The 23,708-nt window shown below is 55.8% G+C and overlaps 1 protein-coding gene across 1 annotated transcript; it reads right to left on the bottom strand.

The window, feature by feature from the left end:
• Positions 1-1,527: 1,527 nt before the first annotated feature.
• On the bottom strand, positions 1,528-17,866 carry LOC144724422 (sonic hedgehog protein-like). Its single transcript, XM_078603541.1, has 3 exons — positions 17,171-17,866; positions 12,335-12,596; positions 1,528-8,661 (listed from the first exon to the last, which is right to left on the bottom strand). Exons 1-3 carry the CDS (start codon positions 17,474-17,476, stop codon positions 7,766-7,768), a joined length of 1,464 nt encoding a protein of 487 aa, XP_078459667.1. The 5' UTR covers positions 17,477-17,866; the 3' UTR covers positions 1,528-7,765.
• Positions 17,867-23,708: the final 5,842 nt, after the last annotated feature.

The raw sequence follows: 23,708 nt of genomic DNA, 5'->3' as shown, positions 1-23,708 counted from the left end.
CACCCCATCGTGTGCCCTTCCGGACTATCATCGGTGCTCGCTATCAGCACTTGTCTCAACAGTCTGTTAAGGCTATACGGGGGATCTTTGTTTTTGTGTGTGTAGGTAGAACACTGGAAGGATGCTCTGGCGGCCCCCCTCTTTAAGAAGGGGGATCGCACAGACTGTAACAACTACCGGGGCATCTCCCTCCTCAGTGTGCCGGGAACGGTCCTGCCGAGGATGATTCAACATCGCCTGGCCAGGCAGCACGCTGAGGAGAGGCTTGCGGAGCCCCAGTGTGGTTTCAGGCCAGGGAGGTCCTGCACAAATGCCATATTCTCTGTCCGTCTACTTCAGCAAAGGTGTAGGGGATTTCAATGGGACCTACATCTTTGCTTTATCGACATGGTCAAGGCCTACGATGCCACCAGTAGATCAAGGCTCTGGGTTGTCCTTCGTTTTTTCGGAGTCCCTGCCTTTGCGTACATGTGGGGGTGTGTGTAGATGACCCGAGCAGCGACACCGCCGATTCAATACCGAGCCTCGAAATGTAGCGGGGGGGGCGGGGGCCAAGGGGAGAGGATGGGGACGAGGGGTGAAGGGGCGAGGGAGCGGGGGCTGGGAGGGCGGGGAGAGACGGCGGCGGGTTGATATTGCGACTTGTCTGCGGCGTGCGATGGGGTGTTTGTGATTGTAGGTCGCAGTCTCAAATGAGTACCTGTGTGGAAATGTCGCAACTGGGGAGACAAAGGCGACCGGGCGTGGAGCTGGCTACCCAACCTTTCGTGTGCCGTGCCGGCCTTCATAGATGCTCACTAACAGCACTTGTCCCATGAGCCTGTGAAGGCTACACGGGGGATCTTTGTGAGGATACATCATCTCGTCTTTCAAAGTGCCCTCTTTTCTCATCGAGTCAAAATGACCCATATAGCTTGGGCATATTGTATCGTCAATGTGTCCGTGTACACGAAACATCTCGTATATATACCGAATACACATATACATATATACATATTACACAACTCGATTCGTGATGGTGATGCTCCGTTGGCCGTGGTGCAAATACAACAACAACAACAACAACAAAAACACAACAACAACAAAAACACAACAACAACAAAAACACAACAACAACAAAACTCAACACGTCGTCAATTATACGCCGTGGCCTTAGAACGAATATACAACAGGCGACGTGTGCGACATGTGCTATGAAGAAAGACCATTGCCCGAAACGTCGCCTATTGTATATATGTTGAATGTGTGTTATTTTAAGTGCAGCGTTATTGACTCCGAGGGGGAGGCTCGCTGTCCCCACACCCGCTGCAGCAGCAGCAGCCACGGCAGCTGCTGCAGCAGCAGCAGGCGGATCGCCACCTGCGGATCGCCACCTGCAGAGGTTGAGCTCTCCAGGGGAGACGACCTCGCCGCTGTGGAGGCGGCGAGCCCCAGTATCTGATGTGATCTGACGGGCGTGTTGGGTTGCATGATGCTGCTTCAGACGATGATGACTCGTGTTGTAGGAAAAGGCAGGAGAGGCGCGTCTGTGTAAGAAAGAACCTCTTTACTGCAGACATCGGCGAAGTGTCAAACTTTCTGCCCGATCCCCGTAACGCGTCAGACCCCAAGGCACAGTTCAGCACGACGCGCACTCTCAACTCTCACTCACCGACCAGCACGCTCCACCTGTCTCCGTATTCCTCAATTAAATTAAAATTATATATAATATATATTTATCGTCATCTGCCTCTTCTGAAAAGAAAACAAAATCAATTTAATATTTTACAACACTCTACAAAACACACCCTTCAGTAATAATAATAATAACCCCGTCACCTCCGAAGGAAACAAAACGAACATAATAAAAAATTGACCCCCACGTTTTGGGAAACTATTTTACAATCCGATCGTAGAAAAATATAATTTACGGGACCTACGCAGAGGAGTGCCCGCGTGAGTAGCTGCGTGAGTCGAGGCCAGTGGTGGTGTGTGCAAGCAGGGCGGCGGCGGGTCGTGGCCCAGGCACCAGTTGCACGAGAGAGAAACATCACGGGACAAATACACACGTGTTTCTACAGCGAATGCTCACTTTTCTCTCTCTCTGATTACTTTACACGGCCTGCTGTTCGGCAAGATGTCCGACGATTCGCTTCAGTTCTCCGAGGACGCTCCCAGCACGTGGAGCGAAACGTGGAACACGATGCCGAACATCACCGCGGTGCGATTCGAGAGCGCTGCGCAGCAGCAGAGTCCTCACTCTGCGTCAAATGACTTGGCGAGGCTTCTGCAGCGTTGGCAGTGGTGCACGAGCACAGTCAACAAAACAACACATTCAACTCATTCATCAACAACAACACTGCCTTATAGCACATACATCAACGTATGTGGTGGCGACGTTTACACATGTGGCATCGTGTACTTTGATTTGCGGCGAATCGACTTCGGGGAGGCCCAGGACCGGGTCGCATATTCGTCACTGGTGTTGGTCGTGAGCGGGAATCGAACTTGGATCGCCAGGTTCGTAGCGCGCTAACCACGACACTGCCGCTCTCCCCAAAGAGATACTAGCATGCTCACACACCCAGGCACACACAGACACACGGGTACCAGCGCACACACGTTCACAACAACACAAAGATCCTCCTTATTGCCGTACAGACTGTTGGGCTGAGTGCTGCTGGCGAGCACACACAAATGGTAGCCGGCGTACGCGATGGCGTGGGTGGCCAGGACCACTCTCGGCTCCCTTTGCCTCCTCCCCAATGCTGGTGCACCAGGTACTCATTTTAAGGGGAAGCAGGGAATTGAATTCAGGCGCGCCGGGTTCGTAGCATAGTGCGCTAACCTTGGCGCCACTGTTCCCTCAAGGGCACGCAAGCATACAAAGACAAAGGTCCCCCGTGTGGAATCTAACCAGTTATTTGGGGCAAGGGCTGCTCGCGAGAACCTTAGAAGGCAGGCAAGGCGCACGAGGGGGTGGTGTGACCAGCACCACTCCCGACCGCCTTTGTCACACACACACGTGCACACACGTACACAAGTACATAATACACACATGCACACGTACACATAGTTTCATTCACGTGTGGATCTGATCCCTTAAGTGAAACTCTTCCTTATTTATCGCTGATTCAAATAGGAAACTTAAGGGAATATTTTGTCGTTGATTAGTTTGATGCCAGCGGGCACGTGATCAAAGCAATAACGCGCTCCTCCCGCAGTGTCTCCAACTCCAACAGCACATTTGTTACACAGCCATATGGACGCGTACCCCTCTTCCACTGGCACATCCGAGCCGAGCCAACGCCGGACCCTCACGGTACGGGTTGTTTTCCAATGCCTATGTTCCGTTTCCAGCTGGAACTAAACCGTGATATGCTGGCCTCACTAAAATACGTCTTAATCTGGCTTGTGGTCAAATAGGGCCAGCGGCTAATTAGGTGTTCATTACGTGCGATGTAAGTCAGTAGGCCAAGGGGATACAGCATCCCCGCCTCATCTACATATAGCGCGGCTCGTTCATTGCGTGTCGCGTTAGCGGCACGACTTCGTCAGTGGCCACAAGCAACAACAACAACAAAAACAACAACAACAACAACAACCTCTCCCCTCCTGTGTCCTCGTCGGGATGTCTCGAAATGGCCCCGGCGCGACTCGGTTGTGCAGTGGAGAACCAAATAAAGCATTGTACAGCGAAACTTCATCTACATGCGAATCGTCACGTGCCTCGCGCGTGTGAGCGTTACCTGCAGCATGCGCGCTGTATGACGCATGCGTGACACTGCGTCAAAAGCCCGCGAGCCCTCTACCCGCATGCGCGTGCGTTGGGGCGAACCCTCACAGCTTTCCACGCTGAGCGGCCACCCCGAATCATTGCTGGGTCAGACACGGGCTCGTTACCAAACCCGCAGGTACCGTCAAATGAACAAATGGGTCTCTAACCAGAGGGGTGTGACTATTCAGCACGCCTCCGTCACGGCTAACATTAGGTATCACTCGCCGCTGCTGGTAGCCGAGTCCGATTCACGGCCAAGGCGAACATCAATGTTGAGTGAAATCTGATCCGGTACTAGGCGACTTAAATTAATAACCCCGCTTCAGGGTCGCAATACAATTCACAGATTAATTTTTGTTTAGCGAATGTAGCGGCCACGAGCGGCTGCACGGGAACCCGATGCATAACACGAGCACGAATGGATTCGCTGTGAAGCATCGTGACCTGCGATATGAATCGATGCGAACAGAGACCACTCGACGCGTCGTCACGCGCCTGCTGTCTGCTCTCCGCGGGCTGTGCGGCCTGCCGCGTGCTTGGCAGTGGCCACCAGCGGCACCGACGCCTCAATCGTGTGATGGTTACCACTACTACAACAGTACCACTGTGTGATGGTTACCACTTCTACACCAGTACCACTGTGTGATGGTTACCACTACTTCTCTTCCCAACATACACGCTGCGCAGAGCGTGCGTCAGTGCACCTCGTCGTGTCCGTGCGTGTGTAGTGAACACGTTGGTGTGTAGTGAACACTTGCGCGTGTATGGTAAACACGCGAGCGAGTTTTTGAGTGACCGTCGTCGATATTTGGCCGTGTCCTCTCGGGGAAAATTCACGATTTCATGTCGTGATGGATGGCGTTGAGGGACGGTGCAGAGTGTGACGTGTGTGGTGTGTGTGTGTCACTGAGTGGGCGCGTGTATGTGTGTGTGTGATCATGTTCGACGCAATGGTTTTATTATATATATGTTTGTGGATGTGGGTGTCTGTTCATAGGCTGCGCGACACGGGTTCGATTCCCGCTCAAAGCCAAAACCAGTGGCGCATATGTAACCGATACTGGGCCTCTCCTAGATCGACTCAGCCTCAAATGAGTACCTGGTGCGGTGTGTAAAATATCAGCACTGGGGAGACAAAGACGGCCGGGCGTGGAGCCATCGATCTCACCACCTCGTGTGCTGTGTTGACCCTCATAGGCGCTCACCTAGAACCCTTGCCCCAACAGTCTATACGGGGGACCTTTGTCTTTGCTGGATGTAGTTACTATCAGATGATCCTTTCGTATGTTCTCACTACCATCACACCCACATGAAGCGACAGTACACGGTATATATAGACACGGTATATTTACTGTGTATATATGTGCCGTAGGTCAAACTAGTATATAACTACCAACAAATGGGCTGTGGAGACACTAAATCCAAATAATTCCCAGTTGTGCCGAGTTAACCCTTGAATAGGTGCTCGCTGACAGCATGTATTCAGCCTGTAAGAGGACCTTTGTGCTTGTGGATGTGTGCGTGTATTAACTCGGTGCTCGCTAGAGACCTTTCCCGAACAGTTTGGTAAAGGCTATATGGAGGATCTTCGTCTTTGTGTATTACTTGACCTAACAGTGCCGCTTGTGCGCGTGCCGACCTTACTAGGTGCTCGCTACACGGGAGATCTTTGTGGCTGAGTGTGAGTCCGTGGGTGTATGTGCCTCCCTCTCTGTACGAAGGGGGACCGCACAGACTGTAACAACTACAGGGGCATCTCACTCCTCAGTGTGCCGGGAAAGGTCCTGGCAAGGATTATTCAACATCGCCTTGCCAGGCATGCTGAGGAGAGGCTTGCGGAGCCCCAATGTGATTTCAGGAAAGGGCGGTCCTGCACAGATGCCATATTCTCTGTCAGTTTGCTACAACAGAGGTGTAGGGAATTCCAACAAGACCTACATCTCTGCTTTATTGACCTGGTCAAGGCCTATGATACCATCAGTAGGCCTGGGCTCTGGGTTGTTCTTCGTGCTTTCGGAGTCCCTGACTCTCTGCTCACGATCATTAAGGACTTTCATGATGGTGAGCGGGCCCGGGTAAAACTATTTGGCCGGAAGTCGGAGCCATTCCCTGTTCACCTTGGGGTACGACAGGGATGTCCTTTGGCTCCAACATTATTTAACATCTTTATCGACCACGTAGTTCGTGAAGCCTTTGATGGCTGTACCAGAAGAATTTCCATCTGGTACAGATACAATGGGAAGCTGATCGATGCCCGGGTGCGGTCAAGGGCTGATCTGGTAATTTCCGCTCACTCAGAGGAGGAGTTGGAGGCGCTGCTGCTGAAACTGGAGCATGCCACTAAGAGGTGGGGCCTTACCATTAGCCCCACCAAAACTAAGCACCTGCCTGGGTATTTTGTACCATCGGGCACTCCACCCCCACAACTCTCAATCAGTGCTGGGGAAGTTGTGGAGAGAGTGGAGAGTTTCCCATATCTGGGCAGTGTGCTCATGACCGGCTCTGGTTTGACAGCAGAGGTCTCACTCAGAATCAGTCGAACGGCATTATTTTTTCATCGGTTGCGTAACGCTGTGTGGAAGCTACCTGGTCTGTTTGGCTATGGTCATTCCCTCCCTTCTCTATGCTTGCGAAACGTGGACCCCCCTAATGGAGCATCTTCGCCGGTTGGAAACATTTAGGATGGCCTGCCTACGATTCATTCTGGGTTTAACCAGGCTGGATTGTGTGAGGAGCTCACAAATCCTTGAAAGATCTGGGCAAAGTCCCATCGGTGAGCTCCTCCAGCAGGCAAGGCTGCGTTGGCTGGGTCATGTAGCCCGCATGCCCAGGAACCGCATGCCCAAACAACTTCTGTTTCGCCGGATAGAGGGGGCTAAACTGGCGCGGCACGGGCTAGAGAAGAGATGGAGTGATGTGGTACAGGAGGATGTGGAGCTGAATGGACTGGGCAGTTGGAGGCAGTCGCTCTCCTATAACAACGGAGGGCGAAGGAGCGACGTTCACAACAACGAGCGGAGCGCCTTGTGGCTAAAGCACAGCAAGTTGGCACAGTAGGGGGCACAGGTGGTGCATCAGCCAGTCATCTCAGTCAGTCGACCCGTGGCACCTTGGTCTGCCCCGTGACCTCCTGCCAGCGGGCGTTCGACACTTCACGTGGCCTCAAGGTGCACATAGCCTGGCACAAGCGTCGTGGTGACGTCACCGCCACTTAGTGGCGAATGGCAGTTGTTGTTGTTCTGTCCAGTGGCTCAGTCTAACTCCGTGTGTAAACGGACGTGTGTACGTGTGTGTGCGTGTGAAACTGTGGGGAGCGGCACCGCAGTGATTATATGAACCGGTCCTAAGGCCTCTCCGAGGTCGACTCAGGCTCAAGCGAGTACCTGGTGCGGTGTGCAAACATCGCCACTGGGGAGACAGAGGCGGAGTGGTGCTGGCCACCCACCCCGTCGTGTGTCACACCTGCCTTTAATAATGCTCGCTAACAGCACTTGCTCTGACAGTATTTAAGGCTATACCGGGGATCTTTGTATTTGTCTGTTTCCCTGTGTGTGTGTGTGCGCGCGCCCGTGTGCAATGCACAAGGAAGTATTCTGTAGGATATGCGTGCGTGTCATCTAACGTGTGAATGTAAGAGCAAGGGGGGGGGGGCTAATTCGCTTAGTTGCTGATTAGTGCGCGCGTGTGTATGTATGTATGTATGAAGTGCCTATGTACATATTTATGTTTGCGTGTCAATAGGAACTTGTCCATGCATGAATGGGTGTGTGTGCATATGCACGCACTGGTGTGTGTGCATATGCACGCACTGGTGTGTGTGCATATGCACGCACTGGTGTGCGAGAGACAGTGACGGGGGAAGGGACAGATGCTGCAGGGGTGGAACAGATTCGTTCTCACGCCACAGTCGACAACACCAGCCATACACATAAGTATTATACCACCACCACCACCACAAACACCACCACCATTACCACCACCACCACCGCCACCAGCATTACCCCGGCTCTAGCTGCAGGGTTCTAGCTCCATGCCCAGCGGGTGGTATCTGTCGTCGTGCAACACCAGGCGACCCAGTCCGTACAGCAGTCGCGAGTACCAGTGGATGTGCGCGCTCCTCGCATCCAGCGCGCCGCTACAGTTGCCGGGGAACCGAGAGTCCCGACCGAGGAATCTGCTCTCCCCCTCCTCCTCCCCCTCCTCCTCCCCCTCCTCCTCCCCCTCCTCCTCCGCCTCCTCCTCTGGCGACTCGGTGACCCCGGGCGAGGCCGCCCGACCCAAGAGCCACTGCGCGGCCCTGGCGGCCGCGTGCGCCGCACGAAGAGGCGCGAAGGCGGCGTGGGCCCAGTCGTGCAGCTCCACCGCGGCGTAGCAGGAGGCGAGGAAGCCGTCCACGACCAGCGTGCCGTGAGCCGTGAGCGGGGCCCGCGAGCCCCACGCCTCCACCCAGCTCACGCGCTCCACGCGCGCGGCACGCAGACGCGCACCGCCATCGCGACCGCGACGATCCTCCTCCTCCTCCTCGTGATCGTCATCACCGGACGTCGTCACCTCGTCGCCGTCCAGCACGAACACGTGCATGCCCGGCCGCACCCTGCTGGCGAACACGGGCCTCGCGTGCCGCGGGTCGCTCGAGTTGGCGGCGAAGACGAGGTGCGCGGGGGTGACCAGGAGCGTGCGCGCAGGCGCCGCCGTCTTCACGGAGAGGAAGAGTCGCCGGCGGTGCGGTTCGTGGTCGAGGAAGAGGAGGAAGTCGCTGTAGACGGGGCGCGAACCGGGCCCCCTGGCCGCCAGGACGCGGTCTCCCGGCCGCAGGTCCCGGAGCCGCTTGGATCGGCCGCCCTCGACGAAGACGCGCGAGTCCCCGGGGAAGCAGCCCCCAGACTTTGCGGCGATCGAGTTCTCTGCAGGGACGGGAGACGGACACCCCCAGGGCAGGGGAGGGGTAAAGCGAGAGTTGTTGCGTTTAAGTGATAAACACATGGAACGGTGGCGCAGTGATTAGCGCACTGCGATATGAACCTGGGACCCCATGGCCAATGGCTCGGGATGTCTGAACGCCAACCGCGCCCCCCCCCCTCTCGCTTTCACCAAGCCGCTCTCACCGTCGTGGTGAAGTATGGTACAACCCCTACAACTAACACGGCGTGGAGGGGAAGTCTTTATCCAGCAGTGGCCTAACCAACTCTCCCGGTAGTGCCAGCGGAGTTCAAAACGGACGCAACGAGATCTTCAGCGTCCTTTTTGTCCCAGCAGACAAATCTGTTGGGAGCTCTCGCGTAACACAAAAGCAGCGCTTCCCGCGCGCCCCGTCGAGGGTTGACTTCTCTCAGCCCCCCCCCACACCCGCCCCCCACACCTAGTTGGGCGAGTGTCCAGCTCTGTCCGAGCGAACTTTCAGTTTGATTGACGACGGGGACCAACACTCTGACCCGAACGGCACGGATACAAGGGGCTTCGCAGATCGGTGCGCGGCGGCTTCTCCCGAGCTCCGCGCGCCGGGCGAACTCCCTCGCCTGGGGGTGACGCGGCACCCAGCAGCGCAGCCCACAGAGAGGAAGCGCAACGCTGAACTGGAACATAAAATCAACGTGAAATCTCTCGCCTCTTCGGTAGCAAACGTTGCTGCGGGCTGGAATTGATCAAGGAGACGGGGCCGTAAGGGAATGTTGGGATGGCAGCGGATAATGTCCCAAACGTGAAACGCGAGTTCGTTGGCGTTGTGGCTGATGGGTGCCACGTGTGGGGCGAACGCGGCAAGCGGCTAGCACGGAACCTCTGCCTGCATCGGACCCCCCTGCACCACCCGGCCTGCCTGCTGCACCACTCTGCCGTCCTCCCGGCACCGGCAGGGCTATGAAGGAATGCGCGGCCGTGTTTGTCTGCGAGACGCGCTCGCCGGACAGAGCACAGATTGTGCTGCGGCGCGGAGTGGGAGCGGAGAGGGGGGGGACGCACACAAAACGGACTTGTGCTCGTGTGTACACAGCAATGAATGAGCGAACGAATCAGCAAATGAATGGGCGGATGAATGAATAAATTATTGTTATGCGCATACTCGCTGTGGTTGCGTAAGGGGGCTGCGCGTGACTCGTGATGCGCGCTCCGCGACGCAGCAGCAGTAGCTGCTGCGCAGCAGAACTCCACAGCGGGCATGGCCCGCCGCTTTCTACCGGCTACATCGTCACACTCCACGGCAGGCGAATTACTTGGTGCACCGGTGGTGGTGGGGATGGCATTTGTGGGTTTAGAGAATTGCAGCCGCGTGGAACTGCAGGCTCAACCTGCCCTGCGAGTGAAATCAATAAACCCCCGTGCTGTTATTTATTGGACACCAAATGAGAAGATGTCGGTGTTCGCAAGTTCCCAGCTACAACAATAAACTCAAATGCATTCATGCCAAACGGCAGCTGTCCATCCCTTCTGGAACATCGCGGACATCCACAGCGAACACGAACGTGGACATGCATGCGGAAATGTCGACATAGCACACGAACGGTTTGAATGGACAAAACCACACCCGACCGCCTTTGTCTCCTCATTGCTGGTTTATAACGACACTGGAATCTACGTTGGGAGCCGTGGCGCAGAGTATGTATGGTGAACGTCTTTCGCACCGTACGTGGCCAACCGTTCAAATCGGAGGTGCCGTGGTTTGCACACTGAGTGACGATCCTACCGAAGTTCGATTCCCGGCCTTGAACAACAACCGAATCTGTCGATTCTTTCTCCGAAGTCGACTCAGCCTTAAATGCGCACTTAGTACACTGCATGTATATAACAGCGCCAGAGAGACAAAGACGGCCAGGTAAGATTCCGTCTTGCCCACGCCACCCCTCGTGAACCCTCATGGCGTTCGCATGTTTGTAGATTTCAATCCTTTCATTTCCTAATTGTCAGTTACACTTTGTATTTATATAGCGACATGCGCGACGGCATCTTCATACGATGGCCAGAAAGACGTGGACATGTGTACGCGACATAGAGAGAGGGAGGGAGGGGCAGACGGACACCGGCAGAGGAGACGGGGGAGGTTGGTGAGCCGCGACTTGGACAGCGGCAGGCAGTCGGGAGCACGAGCGGCAGGGAGGAAAGTAGTTCCAGACAGTGGCGCCAGCAGAGGAGAATGAGCGACCTCTCACTGAGCGGAGGTCGACTGAGGGTTTTAACAGCAAGTTGTGAGAGGGCGGAGATGGGAGAGCGCGTAGAGGGGAGGCGAGTGAGAGAGGCGAGAGGGAGGAGAGTCCGTGTGTGTGTGTCTGTGTGTGTGTGTATGTGTCTGTGCGTGTGTGTGTGTGTCGACACGAACTCTCACGCCGAGTCGTCACTAATCGCTCCTTTCAACTCGGCATGCAAACAAACTCACTCCACAGACTCTGAATACATCGACGGCAAGTAAATAAATAAACATGGCGACAGAAAGGGGGGGGGGGGCAGGCATCCCCCTCCTCGTTTGCTCAGGTGCGAAATTCCCTCCTCCTGCGAATCGCTCCGGCTCCCACCCCCTCTGCTCCCACCCCTCTGCTCCCACCCCCTCAGCCTCCACCCCCTCTGCTCCCACCCCTCTGCCCCCACCCCCTCAGCCTCCACCCCCTCTGCTCCCACCCCTCTGCCCCCACCCCCTCTGCTCCCACCCCTCTGCCCCCACCCCCTCTGCCCCCACCCCCTCTGCTCTCACCCCCTCTGCCCCCACCCCCTCTGCTCCCACCCCTCCGCCCCCACCCCCTCTGCCCCCACCCCCTCTGCCCCCACCCCCTCTGCTCCCACCCCCTCTGCCCCCACCCCCCTCTGCCCCCACCCCCTCTGCCCCCACCCCCTCTGCTCCCACCCCCTCCGCCCCCACCCCCTCTGCCCCCACCCCCTCTGCCCCCACCCCCTCTGCTCCCACCCCCTCCGCCCCCACCCCCTCTGCCCCCACCCCCTCTGCCCCCACCCCCTCTGCTCTCACCCCCTCTGCCCCCACCCCCTCTGCTCCCACCCCTCCGCCCCCACCCCCTCTGCTCCCACCCCCTCTGCTCCCACCCCTCTGTTCCCAACCCCTCAGCCTCCACCCCCTCTGCTCCCACCCCTCTGCCCCCACCCCCTCTGCCCCCACCCCCTCTGCTCCCACCCCTCCGCCCCCACCCCTCTGCTCCCACCCCCTCTGCCCCCACCCCCTCTGCCCCCACCCCCTCTGCCCCCACCCCCCTCTGCCCCCACCCCCTCCTCCAGCTCCCACCACCCCCCTCCACTGTCGCCGCCGTCTCCCCGCTTATCGATGAACCCCCAATTAGCACCCAACTCGCCTCACCGTGCAGCTCATTGAATACACCACGTGTGTGTGTAATTGAACATTTAATATACGTGTATGATTTCTTATTGTGTGTGAAGGATTGAAAATTACATGTGTGCGTATAATTGAAAACCATGTGTATGTGTGCAATTTAATATGACGTGTGTATGACGATGCTGCTGCTACTGCTGGTAATGCTCCTGCTGCTGGTGACGATGATGCCGCTGCTGGCGACGATGACAATGCTGATGATGGTGGCGCTGGTGACGATGATGCCGCCGCCGCTGATGCTGGTGTTCGCTCACCGGCCTTGACGGAGCAGTGCACGTGCGCCTTGGACTCGTAGTAGACCCAGTCGAATCCCGCCTCGGCCGCCAGGCGCGCCAGCATGCCGTACTTGGCGCGCTCGCGGTCCGACGTGGTGATGTCCACGGCGCGCCCCTCGTAGTGCAGCGACTCGTCCGAGTGGTGGCCGTCCTCGTCCCAGCCCTCGGTCACGCGCAGCTTCACGCCGGGCCACTGGTTCATCACCGAGATGGCGAGCGAGTTGAGCCGGTCCTTGCAGCGCTGCCAAAGGGTGGAACGAGGAGGTCGATCGGCCGAAACGTCGAGATTTTGCTCCCCTTAATGATCAGGGTCGGGATGGAATCATATGACTTCCTGTATATTAGTCGAGATGGTTATGTGTGTAGGATTGATTGGTTAACACCTCGCCACCGCGGCATCTGTAGCACGAGTCACGGGCCAGGGGTGTTGATACTTTGCGTACGGAAATCAGTTCCCATTGCGCTCGTGTCGATGCGCGTAACGACCCGACAGAGCACAGCGCCATGGAAGCGCGTGTCGGCCCGCGCTGTCGGTCACCGGCGTCAAGGTGAGCGCTGGACGTCCGCGGCAGCGCGCCCCGCTGTGAGAGAGGCGCTCGCAAGAGAGGCTCGGAGAGTCGCGCAGATCCCATTGCGCGGAGTCGCCCTCGTGGCTGTTGGTGCGAGTCGCTCTGTCGGATGAACTCGCAATCGACCCTCAGCCTCTGCCCGACGGGTTAGATAAGTTGCTAATGCGCGGCCGCTTCGTTCATCAGATACAACAATGAATTGTGTTTAAAACCACGCTCAAGTGAGTCATGATGCCGCTTGAGAGACGACGCAGCGAGACAACGCGCTACGTGGCCAGCGAGTGACCGCGACTTGGAGTCGCGGCTTCTCATCAACGTCGCTGCCCTCGTGCGGGGCGCTGTGCACGCGTGGGACGCGACTGGCTGCGTGCCTGGGCCGTCTCGAGCACCTGTGCAGGTACATCGTGAAGACGGGCCATTGTCCGAAACGTCGTCTGACGTACTTGTATTGAAGACCACAGTGTTATTGACCAACGTGTTGAGTGTCGATGTAAATAGATCGTCATAGCGGTGGCGCAGCGGTTATCGTGCCGGGCGAGGAGCCCGGCGGCCACTCGACGTTCGAGTCTGGTTTGTCTGATTGCCGATAGACGCGACCACTGTGGAGACGGAGCGATGAGATCGGAGTCGACGATATAGGAGAGAGACAGACGGACCAGAGCGGCGCTGGATCGTTCGGGATGTCGCTGGGGGGGTGGGGGGTGGGGGGCTGCAGCCAGCAGTGGATAGACAAATGGCTAATTACGATGACAACTCGTGTTGTTTTGGTGATACTTGTAGTCAATGAGAACCGGGCGGAAACCATCAAATCGCTGCCCTCGGAAACCCGCTTTAATCGCGGGCGGCCTCACCCCGGGTTCGAACCCAGGCTCCCAGCGGCGTCGGCCGTGACCCCTGATCCACTCGGCCACCTCGACAGGAAGGGGGTCGTTTTAGTCGCCCAGAGGGGGTCTCGGTGCGTAGGGCCAGCCCCCCGCGAGGCGACTTGGCAGGCACGAGGGGGAAGCGGCGGGGAGGCTTCCAGGCCATTAAGTCCGTGACACGAGACGCTAATCGGTTGTCTCGCCGTGAGCCCGCCCCGTGCTCGCGAGGCCGATTTCGCGCATCGCTGAGCGCCGCTCTGGAGGCGTTCAGTGGCGCGTGCCGGGCGGGCGAAACGATCTCCCTCCCTCTCTCTCTCCCTCTCTCCTCGTCGTCTGTATCTCTCCCTGTGTCCCTCTCCCTGTGTGTGCGTCTCTTCTCTCTCTCTCCTGCTGACTCTCTCCCTGTGTGCGCGTGTCGCTGTGAGTCTCCTCCATCTCTGACTGTGCGTGTCTCTTTTGTTGTCTGTGCGCGTCTCTCTCCCCGGGTGTGTATGTGTCTTTCTCTCATTGCCTCTTTTTTGTCCCTCCGTGTCTCTCTCTCTCTCTCTCGATCTCATGCCTCTCTCCTCCCTCTTTCCTTCCTTGCTGCTCTCTGTCGTGTTTGTTCACCGATGAGTTCGACCCAATGCGAGTTATAAATTAATGTACCCAGGCAAGCCTCACTGAGTCTCAACACCGCTTTTACAGGAGGGTCCGCTACATTGGGATGTCTGGCCAATTACATAGTGTTTAGCAAGTTGAATAAATGTGTAATTGTACACATCTCCTTCCCGAACATTAAAAACACCGCCCGTCAGAGTTCTGACGAACAGCCGAAGTGCACCATCACCACCATCACCACCATCACCGCCTCAATGAGAGATGATCCCTGAGACTGGTGAACGACAAACATCGTCACGCTTCCCTGCACTCGGAGTCCTTCGCAGGAACCCATCATCCCAGAACAGAGCCCGCCTACAAAGAACGAGCTCCCGTACTGATAGAGACGATAATGGACACCCGATTTATCATAAACACAACGAGATATGATGCATCCACTGCTGGATGAAGGCCTCCCCATGTCGTCGCCATCCCTCCCAGTCTGGCGAAGACCCCCCGGTCTCACCCATGTTTACAGTCCATCTCATCGCTCCATCTCATCGCTCCATCTCATCGCTCCATCTCATCGCTCCATCTCCACGGCGATCGCCCTCTTGGGTGCGTTTCTCTCGATTTATTCGGCTCTTACTCCATCGCCACACTCGTCTATCGGTCATCATCATGATCATCATCCCTTCGAGCGACGCGTTCTGCTCAAAGCCACTCAACGTGTCGCCTCTGATCTCCGTTTGTTCCCGAATCGACGCGTTCCTCTTCCCGTCTCTCGGTGCCATTCCTAGCGTGGGTCGCGGTAAGGGGTGGCTCGGTGCCCTCCAGGTTCCTGGCACACAAAGCCAAACTCTCACTCTTCAGATAACTACTCAACCATCTCAAGGCAGCAGGATCCTCCTGAAAAGGAGTCTTCGGAGTCAGTGAAGGTTTTGTGGGAAAGGGGAATTATTTTATCATTACACAAATGCGTGTGACTCCCTCTCTACACACGTCCATCTCCTGGATTGCCAGGGTATGATGACGGTACAGCAAGCGGGTTCATTGTGATCTCGATTCTATCTGTACGAGGATTGGGTGTGAATATTCCCTCGCACGCATTCGTGTCCTCTGGTTACTTCGCGTTCCTCCACAGAGCTGGGCAGATATCGCAACTTAGCAGCACGAGACTTGGGCAACTGTTGGCCCACGTTCTGGCTACCTTCCTTCCCGCCTCTGCGTTACAAATTCTACAGCAGCAATTTGAGAAGAAATTTGTATGAAAGATGTCACTATACAACACAAAAACTATATACACACATCTTTATGTTGGGTACATACATTTTCATTTTGGATAGAGGCATCTTCAAGTTGGATATAAACATCTTCAAGTTGGATAGAGACGTGGGAGTAACCACACCTTACTTCACCACCCCGACCCAGCCGACCGACTAACTGCGGAGTGCCCACGTGTAGCCCTGCTGGGTGGACACAGGCGGAAAGAGATCCCTCGTGGCGGTGTCTATTAGGGAGAAGCAGCCTCTGTCGGTTACAATTAGAAGTTAGTGGCCTCTGACAGTCTCACAGTGGAGCCGCCACATTTCCATGGTGCAATATTCGGCTATTATATCATTCATTTGTCGATGGCCTCTCTAGCTCTCGGATATGAAGAAGGATCATTGTCGGAAACGTCGCCGATTAAATATATTTATTTTACATTTTATGTTCGCATTGTCATTGACGAATGCGTTCATTACTTGAGAGGGGTAAGATTTGAGCCAACGCTCACAGGTGCACACGTGCACAGACAAAGACGAACACCCCCTCGTATCGCCGTCACAGACTGTTGGGGCAAGTTCTGTTAGCGAGTAGCACCTGTGAAGGTCGGTACAGTGCACCACGAGGAGGTGGGTGGCTAGTACCGCGCCCGGCCGCCTTTGTCTTACTAGTGGCAATGTTCACAAACCGCAACCAAGTATTCATTTGAGGCTGAGTCGACCTAGGGGAGACCCATGACCGGTTGAGTTAATCGTCACTGGCGATGGGCGTGAGCGGGAATCACTCACTCACAGTGAACCCAGTACTTCCATGTGCCATGCCCTGGCTTTGCGGGAGAAGGCAGTACAGCAAGTGCGAACTTAATCTCCACCTGTGCTTCCATCTGCACAGGGATAGAGTGTTACCCCCTCGCACGCGCGGGTTCTCTTTGGGTGCTCCGGCCTGCTCGCACGTGCGTAAACACACTCATCATTAATTGGCTGGAAACATATAAACATAAACTCCTAAATGTAGCAGGACCCTCCTGAAAAAGTGTCCTTAGACTCAGTGTGGTTCTTCTCGATCGACAGAAAGATTAATGCATTGTATTATTGTTTGCCTCCCGTGGAGTGCGACGCTAAAGCCGATAGAAAGCGCCGGGCGAACGAGGCTCGCCCTGACTTGCCCGCACGGCACTGGTCCCGGGATCTACCAGCAGTAGCAGCAGCAGCATCATCAGCAGCAGCAGCAACAACATCAGCAACAACAGCAGCAACAACAGCAGCAGCAACAGCAGCATCATCATCAGCAGCATCATCAGCAGCAGTAGCAGCAGCAGCAGCATCATCATCATCAGCAGCAGCAGCAGCAGCAGCAGCAACATCATCATCATCAGCAGCAGCATCATCAGCAGCAGTAGCAGCAGTAGCATCATCATCAGCAGCAGCAGCAGCAGCATCACAAACAGCAGCAGCAGTAGCAGCAACAACAGCAGCAGCAACAACAGCAGCATCATCATCAGCATGTCGACGAGCCAGCAGCGAAGGTGACCCTCTCACCTGCGTCATGAGGCGGTCTGCGCCCGTGTTCTCCTCGTCCTTGAAGATGATGTCGGGGTTGTAGTTGGGCGTCAGCTCCTTAAAGCGCTCGGAGCCGCGCGCGATCTTCCCCTCGTAGCGGCCGCTCGCGCCCAGCGTCTTCTCCGCCACGTTGGGCACGAACTGCTTGTAGGCGAGCGGCGTCAGCTTGCGCGGCTGGCGACGGCGCCCGTACGTGCGGCCGGGTCCGCAGGCGCGGGACGGAGTAACGGCGAGTGAGCAGATGAGAGCGGCGAGGAGGAGCACGCGGGTTCCACTCAGCATCATGACGACGGTGATGAGGATGATGAGGATGATGATGAGGATGATGATAACAGCGGTGCGGCGACCTTCGGGGCCAGTGCTGTGTGTGTGTCTCTCTCTTGCCTGCTGCTGTGTGTGTCTCTCTGTCTATCTCACCCGGCGTGTCCCTTCCCTTCCCCGCGTGTCTCTCCGCGTGTTATCCCAGTCTCGCGGTGTGCGTGTGTCTGCCTCTCTCCGCCTGAGTCGTATCGGCGCCTGTGTGCGTGCACGAGTCTGCGTGTCGCTCCGTTCCTCTGCGGCTCTGCCGGTGCCTCTCTCCTCCTCTGCCTCTCTCGCTCTCACTCACGTTCTGGTCGCGTCCTGGTCACTTTCTAGTCTTGCCAGTCTCCGCCCGCAGACCCCGAAAGACGCGGGGGGGAGGGGGTGACGTGGGGGCGGGGGGAAGGTGGGTGGGGTGTGTGGGGGGAGCGAGGATGTGGAGGATGGAAGTGGAGGATGGATGTGCGGTGGCAAGGCGGGCGGGGCGGGGTGGGGGCCGTGGAGGAATGGCTTGCTGGCTGTGTGGCGAGGGCTGTGGAGTCGTCAGAGGTGAGGTTGGTGATGATGGCTAGGACCTCGCAGGGGAGAGCGCAAGGTGGGAGAACGAGCGGAGAGAGAAAGCAGAGAGAAGGGCACGGGGAGAGAGGGCGCCATCGACGGCGATGATTGCCGCTTCTGCAACAGAGCCCACCAACGACTCCTCTTCTTATAAGTATATATACCAGACACATTGACAACAACTATATCTATATACACAAACACATATATACACCAGCGCCATTCGCCACTCAGTGGCGGTGACGTCACCACGGCGCTTGTGCCAGGCTATGTGCACTTAAGGCCACGTGAAATGTCCAACGCCTGCGGTCAGGATGTCTCTCTGTGTGTATATACACACACATATATATACAGAGACAAGCCAAAGATGAGCCATACATCCTCAACAGACTGTTGGGGCAAGTGCTGTTAGCGATCACCGAGGCCGACACGGCACACGAGGGGGTGGGTGGCCAGCACTTCGCCCGACCGCCTTTATCTCCCTAGTGGCGATGCTTAAACACCGCATTAGATATCATTTGAGGGTAAGTCGTCTCAGATAATCGTCACTGGTGTTGGCCGTGAGCGTCAATCGAACTCTGGTGGCCGGGGATATAGCGCAGCGCGCTCACCGCTACTCTATCGCTCCACTTTGAAACCGCGTCCAAATGTCAATCAAAGACAAAGACCCCCCGTGTAGCCTTAACAGACTGTTGGGGCAAGTGCTGTCAGCGAGCCCCTATGAAGGCCGGTACGGCACACGAGGGGGTTGGGTGGCCAGCACCACGCCCGACCGCCTTTGTCTCCCCAGTGGCGATGTTTTTACACACCGCACCAGGTACTCATTTGAGGCTGAATCGACCTAGGGGAGGCCCAGGACCGGTTCAGATAATCGTCACTGGTGTTGGCCGTGAGAGGTAATCTAACTCGGGTCTCTGAGTTCGCAACGCAACGCGCTAACCGCTACCCTACCGCTCCCCACACCATCACCACCACCACCACCACCAACATTGTGAGTGTGCCCACATCACCATAACCACCACCACCATTGTGAGTGTGCCCACATCATCACCAACAACATTGTGAGTGTGCCCACATCACCACCAACACCACCACCAACATTGTGAGTGTGCCCACATCACCACCAACACCACCACCACCACCATTGTGAGTGTGCCCACATCATCACCAACACCACCACCACCATTGTGAGTGTGCCCACATCACCACCAACACCACCACCATTGTGAGTGTGCCCACATTACCACCACCAACATTGTGAGTGTGCCCACATCACCACCACCAACACCACCACCATTGTGAGTGTGCCCACATCACCACCAACACCACCACCAACATTGTGAGTGTGCCCACATCACTACCACCAACATTGTGAGTGTGCCCACATCACCACCACCAACATTGTGAGTGTGCCATGGGGAATGGTCGAGCAGATCGACGCGGGCCGCCTCCTCCGCCTCCTCCTCGTCCCCACGCGGCGTCCACCTCTCGCTGCCGCCGCCGCACGCGAGCGCATCCCTTCGCTCGCAGCACGCGCACTCTCTTCATATCGCGCGGCGCTGTGCGTAGCGCGGCGCTGTGCGTAGCGCGGCGCTGTGCGTAGCGCGGCGCTGTGCGTAGCGCGGCGCTGTGCTGGGAGGTTGCAGAGAGCCGCGGTGGCGTTGTGGTCGGGACGGTGATTGAAGGAGGAGGGGGTCAGGTGGGTTGACGGAGGGGGGGGGGGTTCTGTTGGGGCAATTCACTTACTACTATAATTACTATTGAAGGTATTTACCACAAAATGTGATTGTGCATGTAATGAATGCACAGCGTTGCGAGATGCAATTTGCATGAATGACGGGAAATAAAACAAAGTATGAAGAGAATAATAAGAAGTGCTATCAGCGAGCATCTCTGAAGGTCGATACGGCACACGAGGGGGGGGGGTAGACCAACACCACGTCCGGCCGCCTTTGTCTCCCCAGTGGCGATGCTTGCACACTGCACCAGGTACTAATTTGAGGCTGAGTTGACCTAGCGAGAGGCACGGGACAGGTTCACTGGCATTGACTTTGAGTGGGGATCGAACTCGGGTGGCCGGGTTCGTAGCGCAGCGCGCCAACCTCTACACCGCCGCTCCACGACACCTCCACGCGTAGCCACACGCCATCACACACACACAAGACAAAGATCCCCCATGTAGCCTCCACAGGCTGCTGGTGTAAGTGCTCTTAGCGAGTAGCACCTATAAACACTTGTGACGCACACACACACTCATACACATAGACACACACACTCACACGCATACACACACTCACACGCATGGACACACACACACTCACACACACTCACACACACTCACACGCATAGACACACACGCATAGACACACACGCTCACACGCATAAACACACACACACACTCAGACGAATAGACACACACATACTCACACGCATAGACACACACACTCACACGCATAGACACACACACACGCATGGACACACACTCACACGCATGGACAGGTGTACATGCGTGTCCACACGTTACGCACGCTACGAGGGGGTTATCAATGAGTGTGTGTGTTGCTTCAGAGTAACACGTGAGCCGTAATCGTTTACAGACGATTGGAATCAGATTGTTTGTGTTGGGTGATAATCTTGAAACCCATCTGGGGAAAACCGTTTTCAAAATCCACACCAATCCCAATATCTCCCCAACTCGCCAAGCCCCGCTCCAGTGCACCGCGCATGTCATCTCAGAGCGAGAGGGGAGAGAGAGGGGAGAGAGGGGAGAGAGAGGGGAGAGAGAGAATGAGAGAACGAGTCTCTCGAGACGACGAAGCGTGTGAGCTGTGCGCTCACAGTGAAGTGAGCGGCAGCGAGAGGCGGCGTCGCTGCTGCTGCTGCTGATGATGGACCCACGTGAAGAATGTCGACTGGCCCGTGTCGTTGCCCGGCTTCATCAGGGTCGCTCACCCATCGCCGTCACGCGCACCCACGCGGGGGGTGCTCGTCTCGTCCACCGAAACCTCACCCAGTCTCAAGACTCCACTACAGGAAGGGGCTGCTACATTTGGATGTTTGGACAATCATCTTCACGTTACAATTAGAACCGGAAATCCTTGTCTCCTGCGTGACGATGTTTGCACACGGCACCAGACACAGTACTTATTGATGGCTGAGTGGACCTAGGGGAGGTCCGAGACTGCTTCAGATAATCGTTACTGGTGTTGGCCGTGATCGGGAATGGAACTCGTGTCGCCGGGATCGTAGCGCAACGCGATAACCACATACCCATACACACGTACGGTGCATTAATGCACGCACCATTATACACTGCGTACCACTATAAACCGTTGGTGTCAGTGCTATTAGCGAGCACCTATTTGATTTGGGAAGGTGTGTTCAGCGCCACGCTCGACAGCCTTTGTCTCCCCAGCGTGCGTGTGTGCACATCACATCAAGTACCTTTTTAAGACAAGGTTCACATAGGGAAAGCAAGGGACCTGATGTTCGCTGTAATCGGTAATCGAACTCAGGTGACCGGGTGTCTCATCAGCAGAGTCGGGCTTCAGCCAAAACGAGTGAACTACCAGACGTTGTCATTCCAAACTTCTGATTATCACGGTTGGTTACGTACGGTGCGAAATAAGTGTAACACACACACACATCCATTGAGTTGCACCGATGTAGAGGGCGCACTGGGGGAGGCGTCGCTAACACTGCGGACTGAGTCGGGCAGGACCCCAGTGCCACCCACGTGGCGCGGGACGTGGATCCCCATCGAGGCCCTGACTCGAGGCCCTGACTCGAGACCCGACGAAGGAGCAGCCTCCCCCCCCCCCCGGTTTCTCTGCTACCCCGACCGCAGTGGGGACCGCTCTCAACCGCATCCCAACAACCACAACAGCAGCACCACCACTGGGCAGGTGTGCGGGATATTTGCCCCATCAGACGATTCGGGACTCCACCACGAATGCGGGCAGGTGCGCACCGTGAGGCGTGGACCGCTGATGACTCCCCCCTACAACGCGCGCATTCTGGTGGAACGAGCGGGCTACATTGAGCTACCGCCCCGGATTTTGCCGTGGAATTGCTTACAACATTCATCACAAAATAGTAGCCCTTCTGCTTTTTTTTTCAAAAGCCATTCAGAATAAGAATACGATTGCTAGCTAACTAGCGAAATATTGTTAACGTTGCCAGCTAACTCTTGGGACATTGGTGGCTTCACGCTCGGGGGCGAGATGTAAGCTGGAGGTTTGATGTGCAGGCCCATCTCGAGATGAATCATTACACACCATCGTTGGCACTTTAAAAAGTTAGTACAGGGGCGCGTGTGTGTCTGTGCGAATGGGAAGCGGTATTGTAGCGGTTAGCGCGCTGCGCTACGAACCTGTCGACACGAGTTCGATTATCTGAACTGGTCCTTGGCCTCCCCTAGGTCGACTCAGCCTCAAATGAGTACCTGGTGCTGTGCTTAAACAATCGCTACTAGAGAGACAAAGGCGGCCGGGCGTGGTTGCTGGCCACCCACCCCACGTGTGCCGTTCCGCCCTTCATAGGTGCTCGCTAACAGCACTTGCCCCAACAGTCTTTTAAGGCTATACGGGGGATCTATGTCTTTTTTGCGTCTGTGCGCGTGTCTCTGCTTGTGCGTGTACGGGAGCGATGGTTTAGTGGTTAGCGAATTCCGCTGCGAACCCAAAGACGAATGTCTGAACTGGTCCCGAGCCTCCCCTAGGTCAACTCATCCTTAAATCAGTACTTTGCACAATCTGTAAACATCATCACTGGGGAGACAAAGGCAGCCGGGTGTGGTGCACACACATTCAGTAACACATTCACATAATACACAGACAAATACGTATATGTCCGTGTCGCCTCAACAGACTTTTGGGGCAAGCGCTGTCAGCGAGCGGCATTGAAGGCCGGCACAGCGGACGAGGGGGTGTGTCGCCAGGATTATCCTGTCTCCATCATCATCATCATCAACTATTGTTATCATTGTTACCATCATTAAACATAATGCATTATGACCACTAATTCTCATCAATAGTGATCACCATCGTCGAAAACTGACGTTGTTGTTGTTCGATGGGAGACAAAGGGTTTTTGCAGCCATGCTCCGTAATTGTGAAATCCCATTTCTGTGTCAATTAAACACTAGCCTGTTTTCACGATGAACATTCTCTCTAACTTCAGCTGGGTATGAAGCGCTTTGAGGCTGTGTGCGAATTGCGCTACAGAAAACCGAGTTCATTATTACATATTACAATTAACATAATCATCATTAGTCATCAGTATAATCAAACATTATAATCATTACCAGGAATCATCATTATTCACTATCGATGATAATCGCCGATCCTTATCAGAATCAGAATCTGTATTTAGGCTGCAGGAGGAATCCGATGAGCTGAAAAGCTCGTATTCACAGATGTTCAGTCGGGGCGGGTCAGCAAGTTACAACAGCAAACAATACAAATACCATAGGAGTGCAAAATAGACAACATCGTATTGGAGTCACAAAATATGAATACCAAATTCATGATATCGTCGATGATCACCCCGCGCGCGTCGTCCACGCGGTCACCAGGGGGCGCGAGTCCGGGGAGCGGCTCGGACAAGTGGGTGCGGTGGTCAGCTGATGCACAAGTCGAGAGTACGCCACTGTCTCTCC

Source organism: Lampetra planeri, chromosome 2 (genome assembly GCF_965212315.1).
Source record: "Lampetra planeri chromosome 2, kcLamPlan1.2.h2, whole genome shotgun sequence".
In the NCBI taxonomy this organism is placed as follows: domain Eukaryota; kingdom Metazoa; phylum Chordata; class Hyperoartia; order Petromyzontiformes; family Petromyzontidae; genus Lampetra; species Lampetra planeri.
The sequence above is the reverse complement of the archived record's forward strand: the minus strand, read 5'-3'. Positions and strand labels throughout refer to the sequence as shown.